This window comes from Falco biarmicus, chromosome 4, assembly GCF_023638135.1.
Source record: "Falco biarmicus isolate bFalBia1 chromosome 4, bFalBia1.pri, whole genome shotgun sequence".
In the NCBI taxonomy this organism is placed as follows: domain Eukaryota; kingdom Metazoa; phylum Chordata; class Aves; order Falconiformes; family Falconidae; genus Falco; species Falco biarmicus.
Window position 1 is genome coordinate 36380574 of NC_079291.1, and position 18166 is coordinate 36398739.

Here is an 18166-nt window from a genome sequence, read left to right on the forward strand (position 1 = left end):
TTCATTTGTGGTCTGTAATGAGGAAAGGGTGATTTTCTTTCTCTTCCAAAAAGACTGTTTCCACTCGGTTGTTTTTTCCAATCACCCCTTGGCTCCCAGAGCCATGAGCCCCTGGGACTTGCATGTCAGCTACTGCTGGAGGTAAAGGAAGAAATAGTAAAGTGGTTTGTGATCCCATTCATGTTATTTATTCACCCCACAAACCATCTCCAGATATTTCTTTGCTGATGGTTTACTGTCATCCTTTTGTCCGTCCTGTGCTTCCAACTGGTGGCTGCAAGCTGTTGAAAAACAGCACAACCTGTTGAGGTCCTTGCTTTCTCCTCTGGGCTCCAGGCTCTCTGCCTATGCCATTTGCCCCACTGTGGTTTCCAATCCCCCTGCAATGGTCACAACTTTTTTGAGTTGAGTTTGAGTTCTCAACTCAATTGAGTTGAGAAGGGCGTGCTTTTTACCTGAAATCACTTTTCTTGGGGTAGCTGTGACTCCCTTGCAGTGCTGGAGTGCACTCTTCCCTGTGTATGTCATCAGTGCTTTGCAGAAGACTTCCCCAGATTCATCCCATATCTCTCCTTGAATATTTTGTCGTAGACCCTAGTTACATGGTGTCCGTAGACACCCCCTCCCCACAGTCCCCTTTAGGCTTGTCACCAAGGGGTTTCAGTACCTTCTGATAAAAAACCCATCTCTTACCTTTGTCATTTTTTGCATAGAATAAATAGCACTTCACTATTTTGTGTACGGTTCCATAATAACTCACATGTCAAACAAAATAAAGCACCAGTTGCTCCAAAACCTAATTCAGAAATAAAACTCCTTATTGTCTTCCTCTTTGATGGCTTCCCTTGCTTTTGGATGCACAATAATACATCACCAGGTAGTCCTCTACAATTCAAAGTGAATTCTGTTGGAAAATAGAACTGTGTCATTTCCTAGTTTATTGCTGATGCTGTCTAGTTTTTGGTAATTACTGAGAGCCACAGAATGTGATTGACACTTGTTTCCTCAAGTACATGAGCCCCTGTGCACTGGAGCAGTTAGTTCATCCCCCTCTGCACATTTCTCTCCAGAAGAAAGATGGAGAGTCGGCCCAGTGTGTCCAGGGGCTGCAGAGAATGAGGAGGAGGGAACAAGCTTGGGTCCCTTCCTGTGTGACTGATCAGCTTTGCAGGTTAAGAAAAGGGAGTTCTACTCTCTGCACAGTTTTGTCAGGTAAGAATCATCATCTAGTGCCTGCAGATGGTAGTTTGGACTTGCCCTGTAAATGAGGATTGATGGAGTAGTGTTTCTTATGTATTCCAGTCTTCTTGTCCTGAGCCAACCACAAAGTGCACAGTAGGACAAAATGAATGCTGCAGCTGAAGACCACACTATTATTCAATTATGTCCATTAGACCAAGATTGTATTTTAAAATAAATGCATTTTGAGTAAAAAACAAATTGTACAAATTAAGTCCAAATCTGTTAAATTGTTACCAAGCCTCAGTCACTAAGCTATACAGAGTCTGGTACATTGTGTTAGCTCCTGAAAGGCTTGTGAATAATTCCCATTCACAAAACATGTAAATTTATGTGAAAACCTAAATGTAATTTTTGGTAACTGCACAAACTGTCACATTTTGGAACACAGTTGCAGTAGTAGGTTCAAGTCTCCAGAAGCCAATTAGTAAAACATTTGCCACCATGGTGAGGGCACTGCTCGTGGTGTAAGATTTGATCCTCGCAGCCAGGAGTGCAATATGGACCAGTGGGGTGTTGCGTCTATGTTCTCCCCTGGGATCCTGCCACCTGCTCACCTCAGCCACTCTCATCACAAATCTCTAAAACTCATGTCCATGCAGGTACTGTAAGCACAAGCCTTTTACTGCTTAGACAGTGGCTCTTCCACCATCTGAATGAAAGCAGATCCCACCCATAGGTGGGCCAGAATTGCTGCTGAAGATTTGTCACAGGCTCCTGTGGCATGCTTCGTCAGAGCCTTGCTCGTTGTCGTGCACTGCTGGGAGCCCGGGGGCTTCCCCTGCCTTGGATGATAAGATCCCCTTGGGTCTCATCACCTGAGACCATGCCTTTGAAAGCTGTTGTTCTGAAGTGTGCATTTGCCTTTGTAACTATGTGTTGCTTCAAGTCGTAAGGAAGTGGACTTGCAAGTTCTGGAGCTTTTTTCACACAAGTAAATCTCAGGAAAGCAAGCTGCTGATGTTTTAATGTGGTGAGAATTAGTGGGAGAATTTGAGACTCAAGCTGCTCATGGCTTCCCAAGAAGGAAAGGAATACTGTATTCTGTTCTATTCACCCAGTTTCAGGGGCGATCAGGAGTTTTTGTCTCCCTCTTTGCTTTTTAAAGACATAAGAATGTCGCTATGCAGCTTATAGCCCTAAAGAGGTCTCTCACAAGATGATAATCAGAGCTGCAAGCAAACATCTATGAAGAATTCTGCAGCCTTCCTTTAAGCCTGCAGTTTGCATCAGGCTACCCTGGGAGTAGAGCTTCCTTGTGTGAGCAAATCCTGCAAGCAATGGAACAGAACTGTAAGTTTTTGAGTTGTTTTTCATTACAAGTGCCTTGTCTTCATCTACTGTGGCTGATAATCTCATTCAACAACTGCCAAAATCTGCAAAATAAATTGTATGGGATCTCGCTATGAGATAATTTCCATCCTGCTTCAACAGCAATTGAGTATGGGAAAATTTTAACATTCAGTGGTTAAGTAAAACATGTCATGTTGAGGTATTTCCCCAAATAAATTGTCTACTGTTTCTTAGGGCATTTGTGATGCATAAGAAATTATTCCCATGTTAACAGAATACCATGCACTAAGGACCTTCCTAAGGGATCGCAGTTGTTATCTTTTCTAACACTAGCAGCTGTGAAAAGTAGTTCAAATGTAATCAAAGTACGAGGTGCTCTGCAACCAGTGTAAGTCATGCTAAGCTCTTGCTCAAAGATATGATGTATTGAAGGAGTTTAGCGACCCACAAAGTGGTGACTACACATTGCAGTTTTCAAAGAATTGTACCAAATGAATTTTTGAGCTATTGAAATGAATAACAGTTGGAGCATCCAGAATCTGAAATAGCTCAACAATAAATGTTGCAAAATTACTGTGTTTAGTGGAAGGAGGGGAAAAAACAAAAGCAAAGGAAGCTACGAAATACCTTCTATTCCTAAATGTCATGTATAGTCAACAGTTAGTGTACTTTACGGTCCTTGATGGGGAAGAAAAATATTTGGGGTTGCTTGTTGATCATGTCCCAATATTTTGTGGGAAAAAGGAATTTTGTGCTTGTTTTATCTGATTCTCTCTTGCGGAAATGGGCACAATCTTTCACAGGTTAATAGCAGGTGTGTCTTCCTTACAGAAACTGGGGCACTATTTGTTCCTTTTGATAGTTTAATAATGAAGCCAAATTGCTTTCTCTAGATTATTTTATTAATTCTAGGTATAAAGTGAACTTCAGCATTCCCAGCAGCCTGTTTTTTCTCTTTGTAATGATAATTCATTTTCTTATAACAGTAATTTGTCACGTGGTGGCTTGGTGGTCGTATGTATGACGTCATTTACTTGGACTTTTAGGAGTGACATCATATGTACGGCTGCTAAACTGCTACATGGGACATCACTTAAACAGTTTTCTTCTGAAGAAATCATACCAATCATTTTCAGGTTATGAACACATCCTGATTATTAAATTGTGAATTATTTATCTCTTTAATAAAGAATGTTTATAAATGAATGAGGCATTCCTTTATTGTATCAACATCATTTGTATTTCCATCTGAAGTAACTGATGGATAGATGGGAAGGGTTTTTAATGTGCAGTAACGGACTCTGAACACTCAAAATTTCTTCAATACCATAGGTAGTAACCAGGTGAAAGTTATTTAATCTTGGCTTTTTTATGGTGAAAACATGTTTTAAAACTTAATTCCTAAAGTAACTAGATATAATCATTTTTATACTGTATATAAAACAATTTTAATCTAATATAATCAGATTAAAATGTAGTAGCAGAGATGATTCCTAATCCTTAATTTCATGATAGTGAGCAGACAGACACAGAGACTCGTGGGACACCCCCAGCCCCTCATTAGCATGGTGTGCACTGAGCTTTCCATCCTGTGTAGCTATGCCCAAGCTCCTGCTGCTTCAGATAAAAGAATAATGGCCGAGATTTTTCTGGCCCATTTGCCCTTTCCTGACCTCTGTGGTAACAAGTGCAAGACTAAAACAAATAATATCTGACATCACAAACTGTACCAAGATTTTAGTCTGACTGAGCCTCAGGAATATCAGGCTGGATCATCAGCCCACTGAACTGACTTCAGGGAGGCCAGGCGTTAGGCTCTGAGTCCCAGCGTGGGGGTGGGTATGTGATTCTCCTGTGCATGGTAGAAAACACCAGCATTGCAAGCAGAGCTGTTACTGCTCATCCTCCAGCAAGCCACCAAATCAAACTTTTCATTAGTTGCTGAAATGGTCATCTGATTTTAAGGTGAAAGCAAAGATTGTTCAGACTTCCATAGCTAGCTTTTTCAAATCTAGGCAACTAGCAATGAGTAATAGCTGTCAAAGGGAAGAGTACATTCAGAGTATTCAAAGCGTACATATGAGAGGTGAGTAATGCCAGTAACACACCTACGTATAATCCCTTAATCTGATTTCATAAACAAGCAATTTGATTACATCAGAAGTGCCTGGAAAGATTTTTGTGCAACTAACTTTGAAAATCTGAATCTTTGTGTTTGGTAAAAACAAAAAAAATTACATAATTTAAGAGACAGCTGTAATCTAATATTACCATTCCAGGTTTTTATCCAAACTTGCTTCAGATTTGCTGTAGGCCGTTAAGTGATTTCTACTGATGAAGTGATTTCCATTGAGCTTTAGTGACAGAGTGTCATCCATATTTTTAATCACTCCGATTGAATTCCTGGCCAAATGTGGGCAACACAAATTTTGCTGGCAATTTCAGCTGGGCAGTGATTGCCTTGTGCAGAGGCAGTAGAATGAGCAGTTCTGGTAACATGCTTGAGCACTTTAAATCCAGGACGTTTATCCTATCCACCACCGCAGGTGCTCTCTGCATCCCAATATTAAAATGTTCTCATTAACCTGTACCCAACAAGAGCTGACTACTTCAGGAGTTGGATTAATCCCTTACAACAAGTTATGAAACTGACCTTTAAGTTTAAGGTGTCTTTGGTGTCTGAATTGTATCTTACACCCCCAAAATTGTCATCCCTAGTTACAAACTGTTAACATCTTCACCAGTTAAAAGATGTGAATAGAGCATTCCTTTTCTGAAGGGATATCTTTTTATTTCAGCTTTGATGTTTCTGTACTATGCAATCTTTGGGGAATTGTCTGTCCTTTTAAAAATGGTGTATAAAAGAGTCTCCAAAAAAGTTAGAATAGGGGAAAGATGTTCTGAAGAACTGAACAATTTCTACAGTTTCTATCTTTGTAGCTGGCACTTGCTAATTCTTGCATATCTGTGGTGTGCTTTATTCTGTACAGATAAAGCAAATGAAACTGCATCAGTATTTATGACCTGTGACACCAGTCTTTCTGGTCTCTGTCAGTGTGAAATGATTTTGATCTTGTTTCGTCAAACAGATGTAAAAAACAGATCATCTCCTTCTTAAAAGAAAAAAACCACTTGAAATAAAAGCATTGTTTCAGGGCAAGGAAAATTGGTGATGTTTTCCAGGCATACTCAGATGGTTATTCTTTAAAAATGCGGGTGTGTTCCCAAATTGGCCCAGAGTAACAGAGGAATCACCAGGAACAGAGGCAATGCCAGGGAAGGCCCACTAGGTTTCTTTGATGATGCCATTATTCCTGTCTTGAATAAAAACATCTTGGAACTGAGGTATTATTCAAAATAAGAAGCGGGAGGGGAAAGCATGGAGTGTCTGTGAATCACTTCAGAGAAGTGCCAAAGCCTGTGGCAATACATGGACACGAAGGTCTAAGACAGGCCTGAGGGTATCTGAAGAACGTCATCTACACTTTCCTACGCTACATGCTGGATTTCAGATATTGCTTAGTTGGTTTTAAAATGGTCCTCATGGACTCCAGCTATTCCCTTTAATCTTTTTGTAAGTGAGGGATCTGCGATGTTTGGCTGTGCTTCTGTGTGTCCTGTTCTGGCTTTCTAGATGAGTAATTTTTAACTTGGATGGCCAGTTGAAATGTTCCAAATGGCTTTACTGTCTAAGTATATCTTTGTGTGTGTACATACATACACATAAGTTTATATAAAATTGTTTGTCAGAAGATATCTTTCTTATTCCTCCCATCCTAAGTAACTATTTAAGTGCCACGAGATAAACTGCCTTCACTGTCCTCTAGTCTTCAGATAGTAGCTGTATACAGTTGAAAATGAAAATGTTTGTATAAAAAGAGATGAGATTAAGAAAAAATGATTGATTAGATATAAGAGTATAAAATGACTAAACTGACATGGCACAGAAATATCGGGATAAAGTAACAACTTTTTTTAGTTTCAACTACATCAAACATACTGTGGTTTTGCTGAATATTTTACCAAGATGTTTTAGTTGTGCAAATGGGAAAAGCGTAATGTATTAATGAGATGGATTTGCTTGTTATGTGCAATTATGGAAAAGTGAAGCAAAAGTGTAAGAAGTAACCTTATATTTGAACTGTCATGTTTTCAGTTTGAACATCTACAAAAGCTTGCTTAAAGATGTGTGTACTAGTATTTGCTGCTAAAAATGTCAAGATTGTATGTTTGTGTGAGTCATAAGTTTTGAGGGAGCCTGTAAATGACTCTGTGTGTGTTTGTGATGCCATTAGTATTGTTTAGTATAGGGAAAAATCGACGGTCATACAAGGAAAGTGCCACAGTAGCATTGCTTTTGCTTGGGGAAGCAGAGGAACTAATCCTTTCCTATCACCTTCATGCACAGAAGTGTCCTGATACAGGATTAAGGCAGAACAGAATTAACTAAAGCTCCACGCTTTCATTTGCGCTCTGGCTCACAGACCTGGGCAGTGCAACAGAGGGATGGATAGGTGGATGAATGAAAAAAACTATGACTGACCTCTCTTCCAGAGGTGATGATCCTTCCCTTTCCCCTGCAGGCAGCTCAGAGTGGGAGAAGTCAGAAGATGCCACTTGATCAAAGAGGACCTTGTTACTCAGACTCTCAAATTTAGGGACACCTTGCTTAGGCAGTTAACTAGGAGCTAAGGCCAGGTAGTGAGGTTTAAACTCTCTGCCCTGTGTTTCTGTGACCTTAACAGTTGAAGAAGCTCAAAGCAGGTGACATAAAACATGAAATGAACAGTTTTGAGGCTGTGGCACTGAGGTATTTTGTCTGGGTAGTTGGAGAGAAATCAGCATGAGTGAGTAGAAATACATGGGTGTAACTTTGGGAAGATACAAAATCTTTTTTGCAGATCACTAAAGGAAAAGATTTTTTGAAGACTCTATCAAGTATTTAATGGTCCTTTCTTTTGTCAAGAAAAAGGGCTTGGTTAAAATCCTGTTTATAGTGAGGTAAACTAGTGAAAACTCAGCATTTACTTCGCAAGCAGTATAAGGCCCATCATAATGCTAAACATATGTGCAAATAAAAGGCCTTTGAAGAATGCATAACAGAGATTTCTGATCCTTACTTTTTTAATTTTATCCTCCTCGTTTATTCGCTTGTACTAACGGTTTTTCCTTTCTGTGCAGAGAATGGTTCCAAGTCTTTCTTCTACTGTAAATTATACTGATCCTACAGTAGAGCCTGTAGTAACTGAAAATTCAGTCATACGGCAGAAGATAATAGATTCACAGTTCAAATGCTATGAAAGGATGAACAGAGCTCCTCCATATAAGAAAAAAGGTAAAAAAGATTTTAAAAAATCTGTTTGTATATTGCCATGCTTGCTTATATAGCTATAAAGAAACATTTACTTCTGTATACTAATGTGTAGTCTTCCTTGGGGTGCAGTTTCCTTCCTGTTAGCAGTCATCAAATTCACACTTAGCATCCTCTTAAGTGTAAAGAAATAAAAAAGGCTGGAACAAGCCTAGGGAATTAACAGCTTTTCTTTCCTCCCCGTGCAGACGGTACCTCCATAATCTACATTTATGGCTCAGTGCTTCGCTGCTTGAGTTTCTCCTGTTCTTGCTTAGGGAATGGCATTCTCCAGAAACTTTCAGCAAGCTTACACAAAGACCTGATTGTGAACATTGCTCTCTTCAACATAAATGTTGCTCTGTTTGTTCTGCTTACTGTTTTGTTCTTCTGTCATTTGTGTATTGGATGATAGCTGTCATGCTCTGTACTAACGCAGGTGTTCCAGGAATTCTATATTCAGCAGTAACAATAGCAAAAAGAGGTTTAGAAAGCACTAAGCATGCATCTTTACTGAATACGAGGCATATATTAACATTAATAGAAAGGAAAATGTCAAATAATAGCGGTGCTACAGTAGCACAGTATAAATGAAGCAGCTTTTCTGGCTGGGACTGAGCATTCTGGTCACTTTTCTCACAGAAAATATGGAGGAAGTTATGAGGAGGCTAGAGAAAAAATATTTGAGACAATCTGGGGATGCAAGTAAAGAGCAGAGAAATGAGGGCACAGTTTAAAGAGAAACTATGTTAAAAAATCATTATTAAAAAAATCCAACCTAGTAGATGGGGTGAAGATAGTCTGGGATTTTTTTGTAATATAAGAACAAAGACATTTCCACAGCCCTTTAACACAAAGATTTTACTGGGCTCTGTAAGACTCAAAGAATAATTAGATGTTAAGATACTCAGGACTTGATGCAGACATGTTTTGGAATGAATGTAGAGATTCCCATTCCTTCAAATAGTTTTTCATTCAGACCAATAATGGGGAAACCCCACAAATATTTAAACAGGGTTATGGAATAGACAGCATCATGTTTCAGACATAAAAAAGCCTTTAATTGCTGAGCTTGAGGGGGAAATAACTTACTGTCTGCTCAGATTACTCTTTGTCTCCAGCTCTATAAATACGTGATTTTTGCATCCCTTGATAGTTCCACTGGATTCACTTTTCTTTTTCACCTTGCAGGTGTGGTTAGTTGCAAAGGGCTGAAGTGTTTTGCCAGAATGAGCTGGAAATTCATAGGTCTCGTGACATAAATTCCCAGTAGTGTTCTCAAGGGCAGTGTTGTCGCAGGAGGACAGCAGTGGCAGACCTGCAGCCATCAGACAGAGCACAGCAGTTCTTGCATTCCTTCGACTGGCAGCTGGATTTAAGTGATGCCATTGGGGACTGTTATGTTCATAGCAACATGCACCTAATTAATTTATAGCCCAGAGTGAAGATAATGGGTGTCTAAGGAATGACGCCAACACTACTGAAGTTGCATTTTCAACTGAATTATGGGATCTTCACCAGCCCTTCAACATTTACACTTCTTAAATGGTTGGAAGGGGACAAGTTCTAAGGCTCTTGACTGCAAATTTGAAAGGGAGGATGGGGTGATATGGGAAATACCCTTAAATTCCCTTAATGCAAAGGACAGCTGTAGTGGTGTCTCCTGGGAAAGCCCAACACATGAGCTCAAGGAGTATGCTAGCTGTGCATTTTCAGCAGAAACAATAGTGAAGTGTAACACTGAACGTCCCAGGAAAGCCCAGTGCCTGGTACAACTTTACTGAGCCAGCCAAGATGTGTCTAATTTTTCCCTGGTATCTCTGCAGTCCCTAATGTAGCCTACTTGTAGACTGGTGCAGAGGTAGTTTAAGTCCTTCACAATCCTGGGGCGCAAAACTGATGGCAATGAACTGCAGGGAACTGCATAGTATCTCCTGCTCAGGAGCCAGAGCGATGGTATCATACAGGTGAGCTGTGGCGGCATGAACAGTGGGCGTGTGTCAGCAGAGACAAAGTAATGGACCGTGTACACACACTTATCTTGCCCATTTCAAGGTAGAATTGATTACCTTCAGTCATGAAGAAATAATGAAATGAGGAGCTCAGGCACATGGGAACACCTGACCATCCCTCCAGGACAGCACAGCACTCCCAGCCGCCCTGTCCGTCCCAAAACGTGATATTTTTAGCCAGTGATACAATTCAACAAATACAAAATAATACAACAAAGAGTTCAACTCTTCCTTCTCTGTTTTATTATTTATGCTGTTTTATTTCCTGCATCACTTAAAAAAAACATGTATGTGTGTATCTATATATGTGTGTGTATATAGTTATGGATGTATGTGTGCATATATATATCTCCTGTTACTTACCTTGAAAGACACATTCCACAGTGTATAGGTCAACATTGGTAACTTTTTTTCTTTATTATGCAAGACAAAGGATTTAAAGCTAAAAAGTCCTACCAACCCCATTCTGCGCTGTCTTTCAGATACAAGCTCAAGTTGCAAACATTTCTTACTCTTCTTTTTCTTTGATATTACAAAATGATTCCTAAAAGTCTTTGATGGTTAATTAAGTGAACAAGTTGCACATTTAAGTTGACAACAGAAGAATAGATGTGCATAACATCTTAGCTAATGAAGACGTGTTCATAAAAATATCTTTTTTGCTAGACATCTAATCTGGAAAAAAATAATTTGGAAATTTTTATGCTTTCAATTTTTAATCCACAACTGTTTTGACTTGAAAAACAGTTATTGGTGCAAATTTGAACAATTCAGTTGGCTTTTTACAGCTTTCTTGCTGAAGCAAGAAAGCTTAACTATGGATAATTTCAAAAGCACCAGAAGCAATTAGATGCCCATATTTTTTTAGCTTTCAGTGGTTGTTAGGTGCCTTCCATATGATTCAGGAACAGCCTACATGATCATAGCAACAATGCTGCAACTCCCCTGGGACTAGAGCAAAAAAGGCAAGATGTATCTTCTCGCTGTATTTCTTTTTAACGTGATGGTCATGATGATAAATACCTTTTCCCCAACACAAACTGATTTTAAATGGAAAATAAGAAGTAAAGGGTGGGGTTTTTTTAATATGTTACTTGAATAAATCCACAGTGAGTCAGGGAATTGTTACAGCAAGCAGTCTTGTAGCACATTTTCTGTGGACCACAGTATGTAACACTTCTGTAACAGGAATTGAGAATAAGCTGTGTTCTGCCTCCCTAGTATGGCTGTTTTTTCTAGGGCTGGGAACAGTCCTTGTACAGGACACAGCCTCGACAGTGCTACCTTCCCGGAAGGGGCATGATGAGGACAGGATCACAGCATGCCTACCCAGGCATCACCAGGCAGAGTTCACCTCTTACAGATCAGTCTTGCACCTGCCTCACTGGATCTCTAGTTACGTCACCGACCTGTAGTCTTGAACAAGGCAACAACTTTACAGGGACCTGTCTCTGCAAATGTTGCTTTTAGCTGGGATATTCCTGCAAGCCCTTCCTACCTTTCTATTTCAAAGACTTGATTTTCAGAGCTGCTGAACAGCAGAAGGTGAAATGAAAAGTGGATGTCTATAAGGTCTTTGGGTACCACCAGTGTACGTGCTCTGTAGCTAAGGACAGAAGGGGATCACAAAGAGGAATTTTTAGAATCAGAATTCAAAATTCAGTTTGACAGGCTTTAAAGAATTACTTGCCAGTAAAATGAACACCACTAACATCAGGTCAGCAAAAAACAAGTACCTTGTAGCACCTGAATGCCACTCAAAGTGTAGCATTAACAAGGGGTTTTATTGCCAAAAGAAAACATGATTGTCTGCAGAAGGCAATATTGCTTGAGAGGCTGGAACAGAGCAGGATCAGAAGTGATTGCGTGTTGAATTAAGTACTGCTTTCCTCTTGAATGTACAGGTCTGTTCTGCAACCGAACATGGGACGGCTGGTTGTGCTGGGATGACACACCTGCTGGAAGAATCACTGCTCAGAATTGTCCAGATTATTTTCCAGACTTTGATCCAACTGGTACAGTATTTCTTTTTATCATCTTATCTTTTGAAGGAGGTCTTCAGAACATTCATGCCATTGAGTGGAAGCATGTTTCCAGTGGCATTTTTGCAACGTTGTGAAATCTCAAGAGTCTGGCTGAAATTAAAATATATCAAGCTTTCAGGTATCCTAATTTATATATTTTAATTTGTAAAATATTTTTATGTCTTTATATTTATGTAAACATAACCCGTGGATTTATGGAACTTAGTTTATAAAAATATTAACTACTTAGTTATAATTTCAAAACATTTTTAGCACCTCATTCTAAGTTTTTATAATTAAGAGAAAATGCTTATGTGCATGAAATATGTATCAGCATGTTCTTTGTCTGGTTTTTATTGGAAAATACCATTTTATGGGAGAAGATGAGCAGACATAATGTTCTTTCAGTCTCCAAGTTTCAGTTGTTTGTTGAATTCTTCATACGAATACTAGCAACCATGCAGACCAAGAGAAGTAATTCAACAACATTTAAAAGGACAAATGAAAGGAAAAATCAAGGACAGAAGTATTGCTAAATGGGTACAAGGAAGTATTAGACACAACTGTAACTCCGCAAAAAGTATTGTTTGAAGAAAGATACAGTTGTGCGTTAGGTGCTCAGGACATGCTGCTTACAGGTGGTGCTTGATGCCACAGTGTGCTAAATACGACATAGACACAGTGTAGCAATTGCAGTTAAAAACTGTGAAACTAAGTATTTGTGGAGGAGGATATATAAACCCAAAAATTTACAACAAGGTTAAACCAAAATGTATGTGCCCAAATGGAAAGTAAGGAAACATGGCTATTGCATAGCTGTTAATTAATTACCCAGTACCATTAGCTAAAACTGTTGATTTTGTTCAGCTTGTTGCCTATTTAGAAACAGTTTCCGGGTTGGATCAGACCCAGTATGCATTTTGCTAAATTCCACTTGCAGTAGCAGCCTGATTGATCGATATTTCTCTTCTTTATAAATCAAGCTATCCACAATTAGAGATTTCACCCAGAAAGTGGGAAACTTTCAGTGTCAGCCCCAGTCTGAGAGGATTCAAACCCGCATCCCAGCTTCAGGGACCTCCCCCTTTCCAGTGGAAGTAGGTGTTGGACAGGTTGGATCAAAGGATTTGCATGCCTGGAAAGTGAGCTCCCTGGCAGTGTGAATATCCACCTCTTGTGGGAATGCCCTGAGGCTTACCCCACAAATCTTTACAGCAGTTTACATTTCTGAGACAGACAACAGGCACAGAATCACAAAGTCTTGTCTTTTGTGACCTTTTTTTGCATTCTGACACACTTAGTTTTGATCTCTTTTCTGTACAGTTTTCAAGGAGGAGTCTTGCAGCAGGGCTGCTCATGGCAAATCCTTGGAGCACCTAAGGGGAAACAGGCCGAGGAGCTGAGACCCTCAGCTGGAGGGGTGCCTTTGACTTAGGTCTCCCTCTCTGTGGACAAGTACTTTGACCATTAGACTATCTGCAAAAAAGATGCCAGAAGAGCATTTTAAAAGAATTGGCCAAACTTGGTTCAGTTCCCAGACAAAAGTGCCCATGTTCAGGAGAGAGCTTGAGGCTCTGGATCCTAAGGTTGCACAAGCCTTTTCCTACATGCATGTTAGAGGTGCTTTTTGGATGGGGTCTGTACCTTCTGCTTTGGCCCCCATTGTGTTCAAGATATCCTCCCCATGTGGCAACAGCCCCACTGATGAATAAAAAAATTTACTACAAGGCTTCTGCTTTCACTGTGGCCCTAACAATCCTAGTTTATGTATACTCCATGCACAGTTCAGCTTTTACCTGCATAAGTGAGTGCCGGGCAGACCTGCAATCACAGAATTTTCCCCACCACTGGAGGTGCTCATCCCTCAGTGCATGGAGGTGATTACAGAGCCACTCTCCTGCTTGCTCCCAAGCCACTTATTTGCAGCTTTTCCACTTGCCCATTTGTCTCCAGCGGCTTGTTCTGAACAAATTGCTCAGCTACAAAAGCACTCTTCAATGTAACACTTGAAGCCATCCATGGAGAAACACCTCTAATCATTAATGCTTATTAACACCAAGATCGGTGGCTCATACGACTGATTGCAAATCACTTCTTAATGTACAGATGAGTGCTGCAGAGGCTGGCCCACACTGTGTGCATGCTGTGGGTACTCTTTCTGCCATGCTTTAAAACTTGCAGGTTTGAGAATTTTTTAGTATCTGTTCTCTGTAAAAGCCTCCTCCCGTAATTAATTTTCTACTATTCTCTCTGCTGTCCTGTTTAGGAATAATACCTGTGGTCTTCTGGACTCATTATTTTCACCTGGCACATCTCTTTTCTCCGTGTCAGCACCTCTGTAGCCTCTTTGCCTGGATCCTGGTCAGTCAGCACTGTATTTCCCTGGCTCCTCAGCAGCTCATGGTTGGGCCAGAGCCACTTTCCTAGAGTAGCTGTTGAGTAACCGAGCATGTATTACAGCTACGGCATCAAACCAGTGGGTAGCCAGCCTTTGCTTTACAGGTGGCTGATTGTTACATGGGGACTTAATAAAGTAAGAGGGAGACAAGAAATAGTGGGGGTGACCAGTATATTCAACTGCTAATGGAAGTGGCTGCCACTTACAGGTGGCCAAAAGCACGGGTTCAGCTATCCTGGAGAAGTCTTGTCAGGTTTTGTGTCACAGGTTATTATTTCCTGTGGTAACTTATCCCTGTTAAGCAAAATACAGCTAGATTGTCTGCTGAGAAACAGAAAATTCATCCTAAAGAGCAATCATTTCACTTGATGAAAACTGAAGTGCCTGTCAGATTTCCTTCCCATCAAGTCGTCGTGATATCACACCACCTCAGCATATATTTTAGGCATGCAAGTAACCCCATGGAATTCTGAAACAAGTATTTCATGCTGTGCTGCTTTGGGCTGCACTGAGATCTGCAGAATCACTGTGTATAAGCCCACTGATGGCTTAAGTTACTTCTGTTTGAAGTGATGCATAGCTCTGAGTCTTGGAATAAAATGGTGGTGGTCAGCTTTCTTTTTGTGCTTTGATACTTAGGTCATTTGTAACTGGAAAAGTGAAACATCTGGCAGCATAGGATCTGATCCTCCTCCCATCTGCACCTGTGGGTGCTGTATACCAGCTGTCTATATCTGAACCCCCAACAACATTCAGCATTGCTAGCAGTTGCTAGAGTATTTTAGGAAGTAAACAAGGTGAAATAATGTTCTGGAGAAAAGGACCCAGAGATAAAATAATGAAGAACGTGTTTAGTGCTCCATTCATTTTGTTTCTGACAGCTTCACAACTACCTGCCAGATGTAGTCGCACTTATTTCGCTGAACTTAGATCAGTTCTTACTAGCTAGGAATCTGTGTTCTGAAAGGATAATCTAGTCTGTTTGGTGAGCTAGGGCTTCCCACACTTCTTTCTTCATGTGAGGAAGCCCTATCCTGTGAAAAGAAATTAGTATCTTAAAGCTAGCAGACAAACAGAACCCCCTCTCTGTAAGCTGTGGCAACTTTGTCCTTTTCAATAAACAACTGTTGCCTCTTGTAGCAATCTTCCTCATAATGACCATCACATGCAATGTGACAATGCATAAAACCAAGTCAATTTGTCTGGAAAACATACCGAGACCTACTGCTTTAACACCAGTGACAGTGGGAAATTAATTCTGTCATCCACTCCTGGCTGTGAAGCTCCAAGCAGGATGGTTTTATACACCCCTATTCAGACAACACGCACAGTTTCTCTTTAATTGTATTTTATATTCATATTTTACCCAGGTTAATCTTTGGTGTAATCCCTTTGAAATGGTTCCAGGTCATGCTGAAATTGCTAGGAACTGAATCTGATAGGAATATAGTATGCAATTCATGCTGGTAATATCTTGCTAATGAAAAAAAGGAAAATGTAATGGCCTTCTAGCATGGCAGATTTACTGCGGGTAGCAGGAGCAGAGCATTGCCCTGTGCCATCCATAGGCTGTTGTGTTTGTGGCAGGGGAGTATTCTAGTACCCCACTCACTCTCCCTGCGTGGTGAATTTGGTCAGGATTAATTTGGAGCAGTCACATAGCAATGGAGCTGAATGTGCAAGCTGGGCTGTGACAGCCATACCTTTTCATTTAACTTCTGCTCCCTTTCCTCTTTGGCAAAGAGCAGTGGTTAAGAGCAGTAGCCACCCCAGCAGGGAGCAAACCCAGCCCAACTTTGTGATCCAAGGCTGCACTTAGCAAAGCTCCACTCAGTTTTCCACTTTGTTGGGTTTCTGTCTCTGGTTCTGTTTTGTAAACCGGTTACTCATAACTGTTCATGTGACTCCAAGAGCAAAGTTTCTAGAAGTGCAGTTTGGAGACAGACCCATATGTATCCATAAGCAGTCACCTCAGATGGTTGTTGGTGCGGTGTTACCTCTCACAGCTGAGGAACATGGACGTACGGCCTTGCCTTCCTGCTTGGACACGAGAGAGACTGAGGTCCCCTTGCTCTGGAGCGTGGATCGCAGCAGTGGAGGGGACAGGGGCACTGTGGTATTTGCGTTCTCTGCAGCTCTTCCTGTGTCGTACTGTGGGCTCTGAATTGCTTTGTCTTTCTTACAAAATACCTTTAGAGAAATAAGGATAAACGCGCCATGCAGGAGAAGGGAGAACAGAACAGGTTGAATAGCTCTTGCAGACCCTTTTGGATTTACCAGCTGTGATGCCTGTGACCACAAGGGACTGGATTTGAGGGAACAGAAACCCTTCTCACAGCTGGCAAAATACACAGTGTTCGGCCATGCAGGTTTCCAAGCTGATGAGCAGTCGTTGCAGATGAGAAATGGTCTTCCACAAACCAGAGAGAGAGAGAGAGACTCTCTGGATCATAGCAGCAGCTGCAGCTCCTTCCACTGCCCTGGCTCCTGGCAGGCAGAGAGGCCACTTCCTCAGGCATCCCCTAATTCAAGCACCTTCCCAACCATGGTCTCCCCTCCCGCGTACCCCATCCATCACATGCTGCTTCCCACCTGGCACTGTGCCTTGACCTGCCTGCACCCACAGTGGGCTGTGGGCACGAGCAGCATCCTCAGTGGGCAGGAGCCCCAGGGACCTGCTGAAGCACCCTGAGCTGTACGGGGGGGCTGGGCCTGGGAGAACCCTTCTTTTGCTGCCACAAAATAAAGATTTCCTGACTCTGGCTAAAAAAGCCAGCTCTGGATTTCTGCTGGTCCTGTTTTCCTGTCTTGAAGTGATGTTATTTAGACAGTGATAAATAAAACAAATCTGAATGCTTTGTTCAGCTACTTCTTTCCCCCCTACCCTTCTGTGCATTTATGTCATGCTTCTTAGCAAGCTTGACAGCTGTATTTTAAAAAACAGTTTTTATCCCCACAGTGCACAATATGACTCTATTATACACATTCCAGTTCTGCTGCCCAAGGTATTCTGACGATAGTGGTAATTCCTCACTTACTAGGACACTGGAACTGAAGTTTTCTAGGGTCTCAATTGTATTATATCAGATGATTTTTCCATTTTGGAAAATCTTCTTCTAGATTATTTTAGTGAGGATGTAAGTGAATCAGATGTCTCAGCTATTCCCTCATCTGCAAAACTAAGCACTACACAGGTCTATCCAAACCATGGCAAAGAATCCTGTGAGCACACACTGCAACAGGGGAAAATTTCTTTCTACTTCCAGCTTATAACTCAACAATAAATAAAAAAAATGTTGTTGACTCTTTTAACACGTGCTAGCTATAGAGTTGGTCTAATTGTAAAAAACCTGACTGATAGAGCTGTCATGTTGTTCCAGAGTTATGGGGTTAAGATACTTGTTACATATATATATATGACTGAGTTGTCTTAATGAAAATATGATTCATAAAAGCACTATTGGTAGCACAAACAACACCACATGCAAAACTATTGCTACTGGTTAATCTTTTTAGACACTTCACTAGTCCCATGAAACTGCTGTTGTGGATGAGGTTTCTCTCGCCCATCTTTCCCAGACAACTCTTGAAGTGTCTGTCTTTCTCTAAGCTAACTACATTACTAAACTGCATTAGTTTAAGGTTGCTAAAGTCAGGTGAGATGGATCTTGCTCAGTGTCACTGTTCTCCACTTTGAATAATGCGATGCCCAAGTGGTGCCCTGTCCAAGCTGCTAAGGTGCAGACAGAGCCTAAAAGATCATGTTTACATAATATTTTAATAATCTTAAAGCCCACACTTCTATTTTGCCTTCCTAGTGTTGCCTTACCCATCCTTACACGTTGTGTAT

The 18166-nt window shown here is 40.9% G+C and overlaps 1 protein-coding gene across 1 annotated transcript in view; it reads left to right on the plus strand.

Annotated features, from left to right (window-relative positions):
* Positions 1-18166, plus strand: part of CALCR (calcitonin receptor) — a 77928-nt gene that overhangs the window by 853 nt on the left and 58909 nt on the right. The window contains exons 2-3 of the mRNA XM_056338706.1: positions 7714-7867; positions 11799-11909. Coding sequence (XP_056194681.1) covers positions 7714-7867; positions 11799-11909 — 265 coding nt within the window. The remainder of the gene's footprint in view (positions 1-7713; positions 7868-11798; positions 11910-18166) is intronic.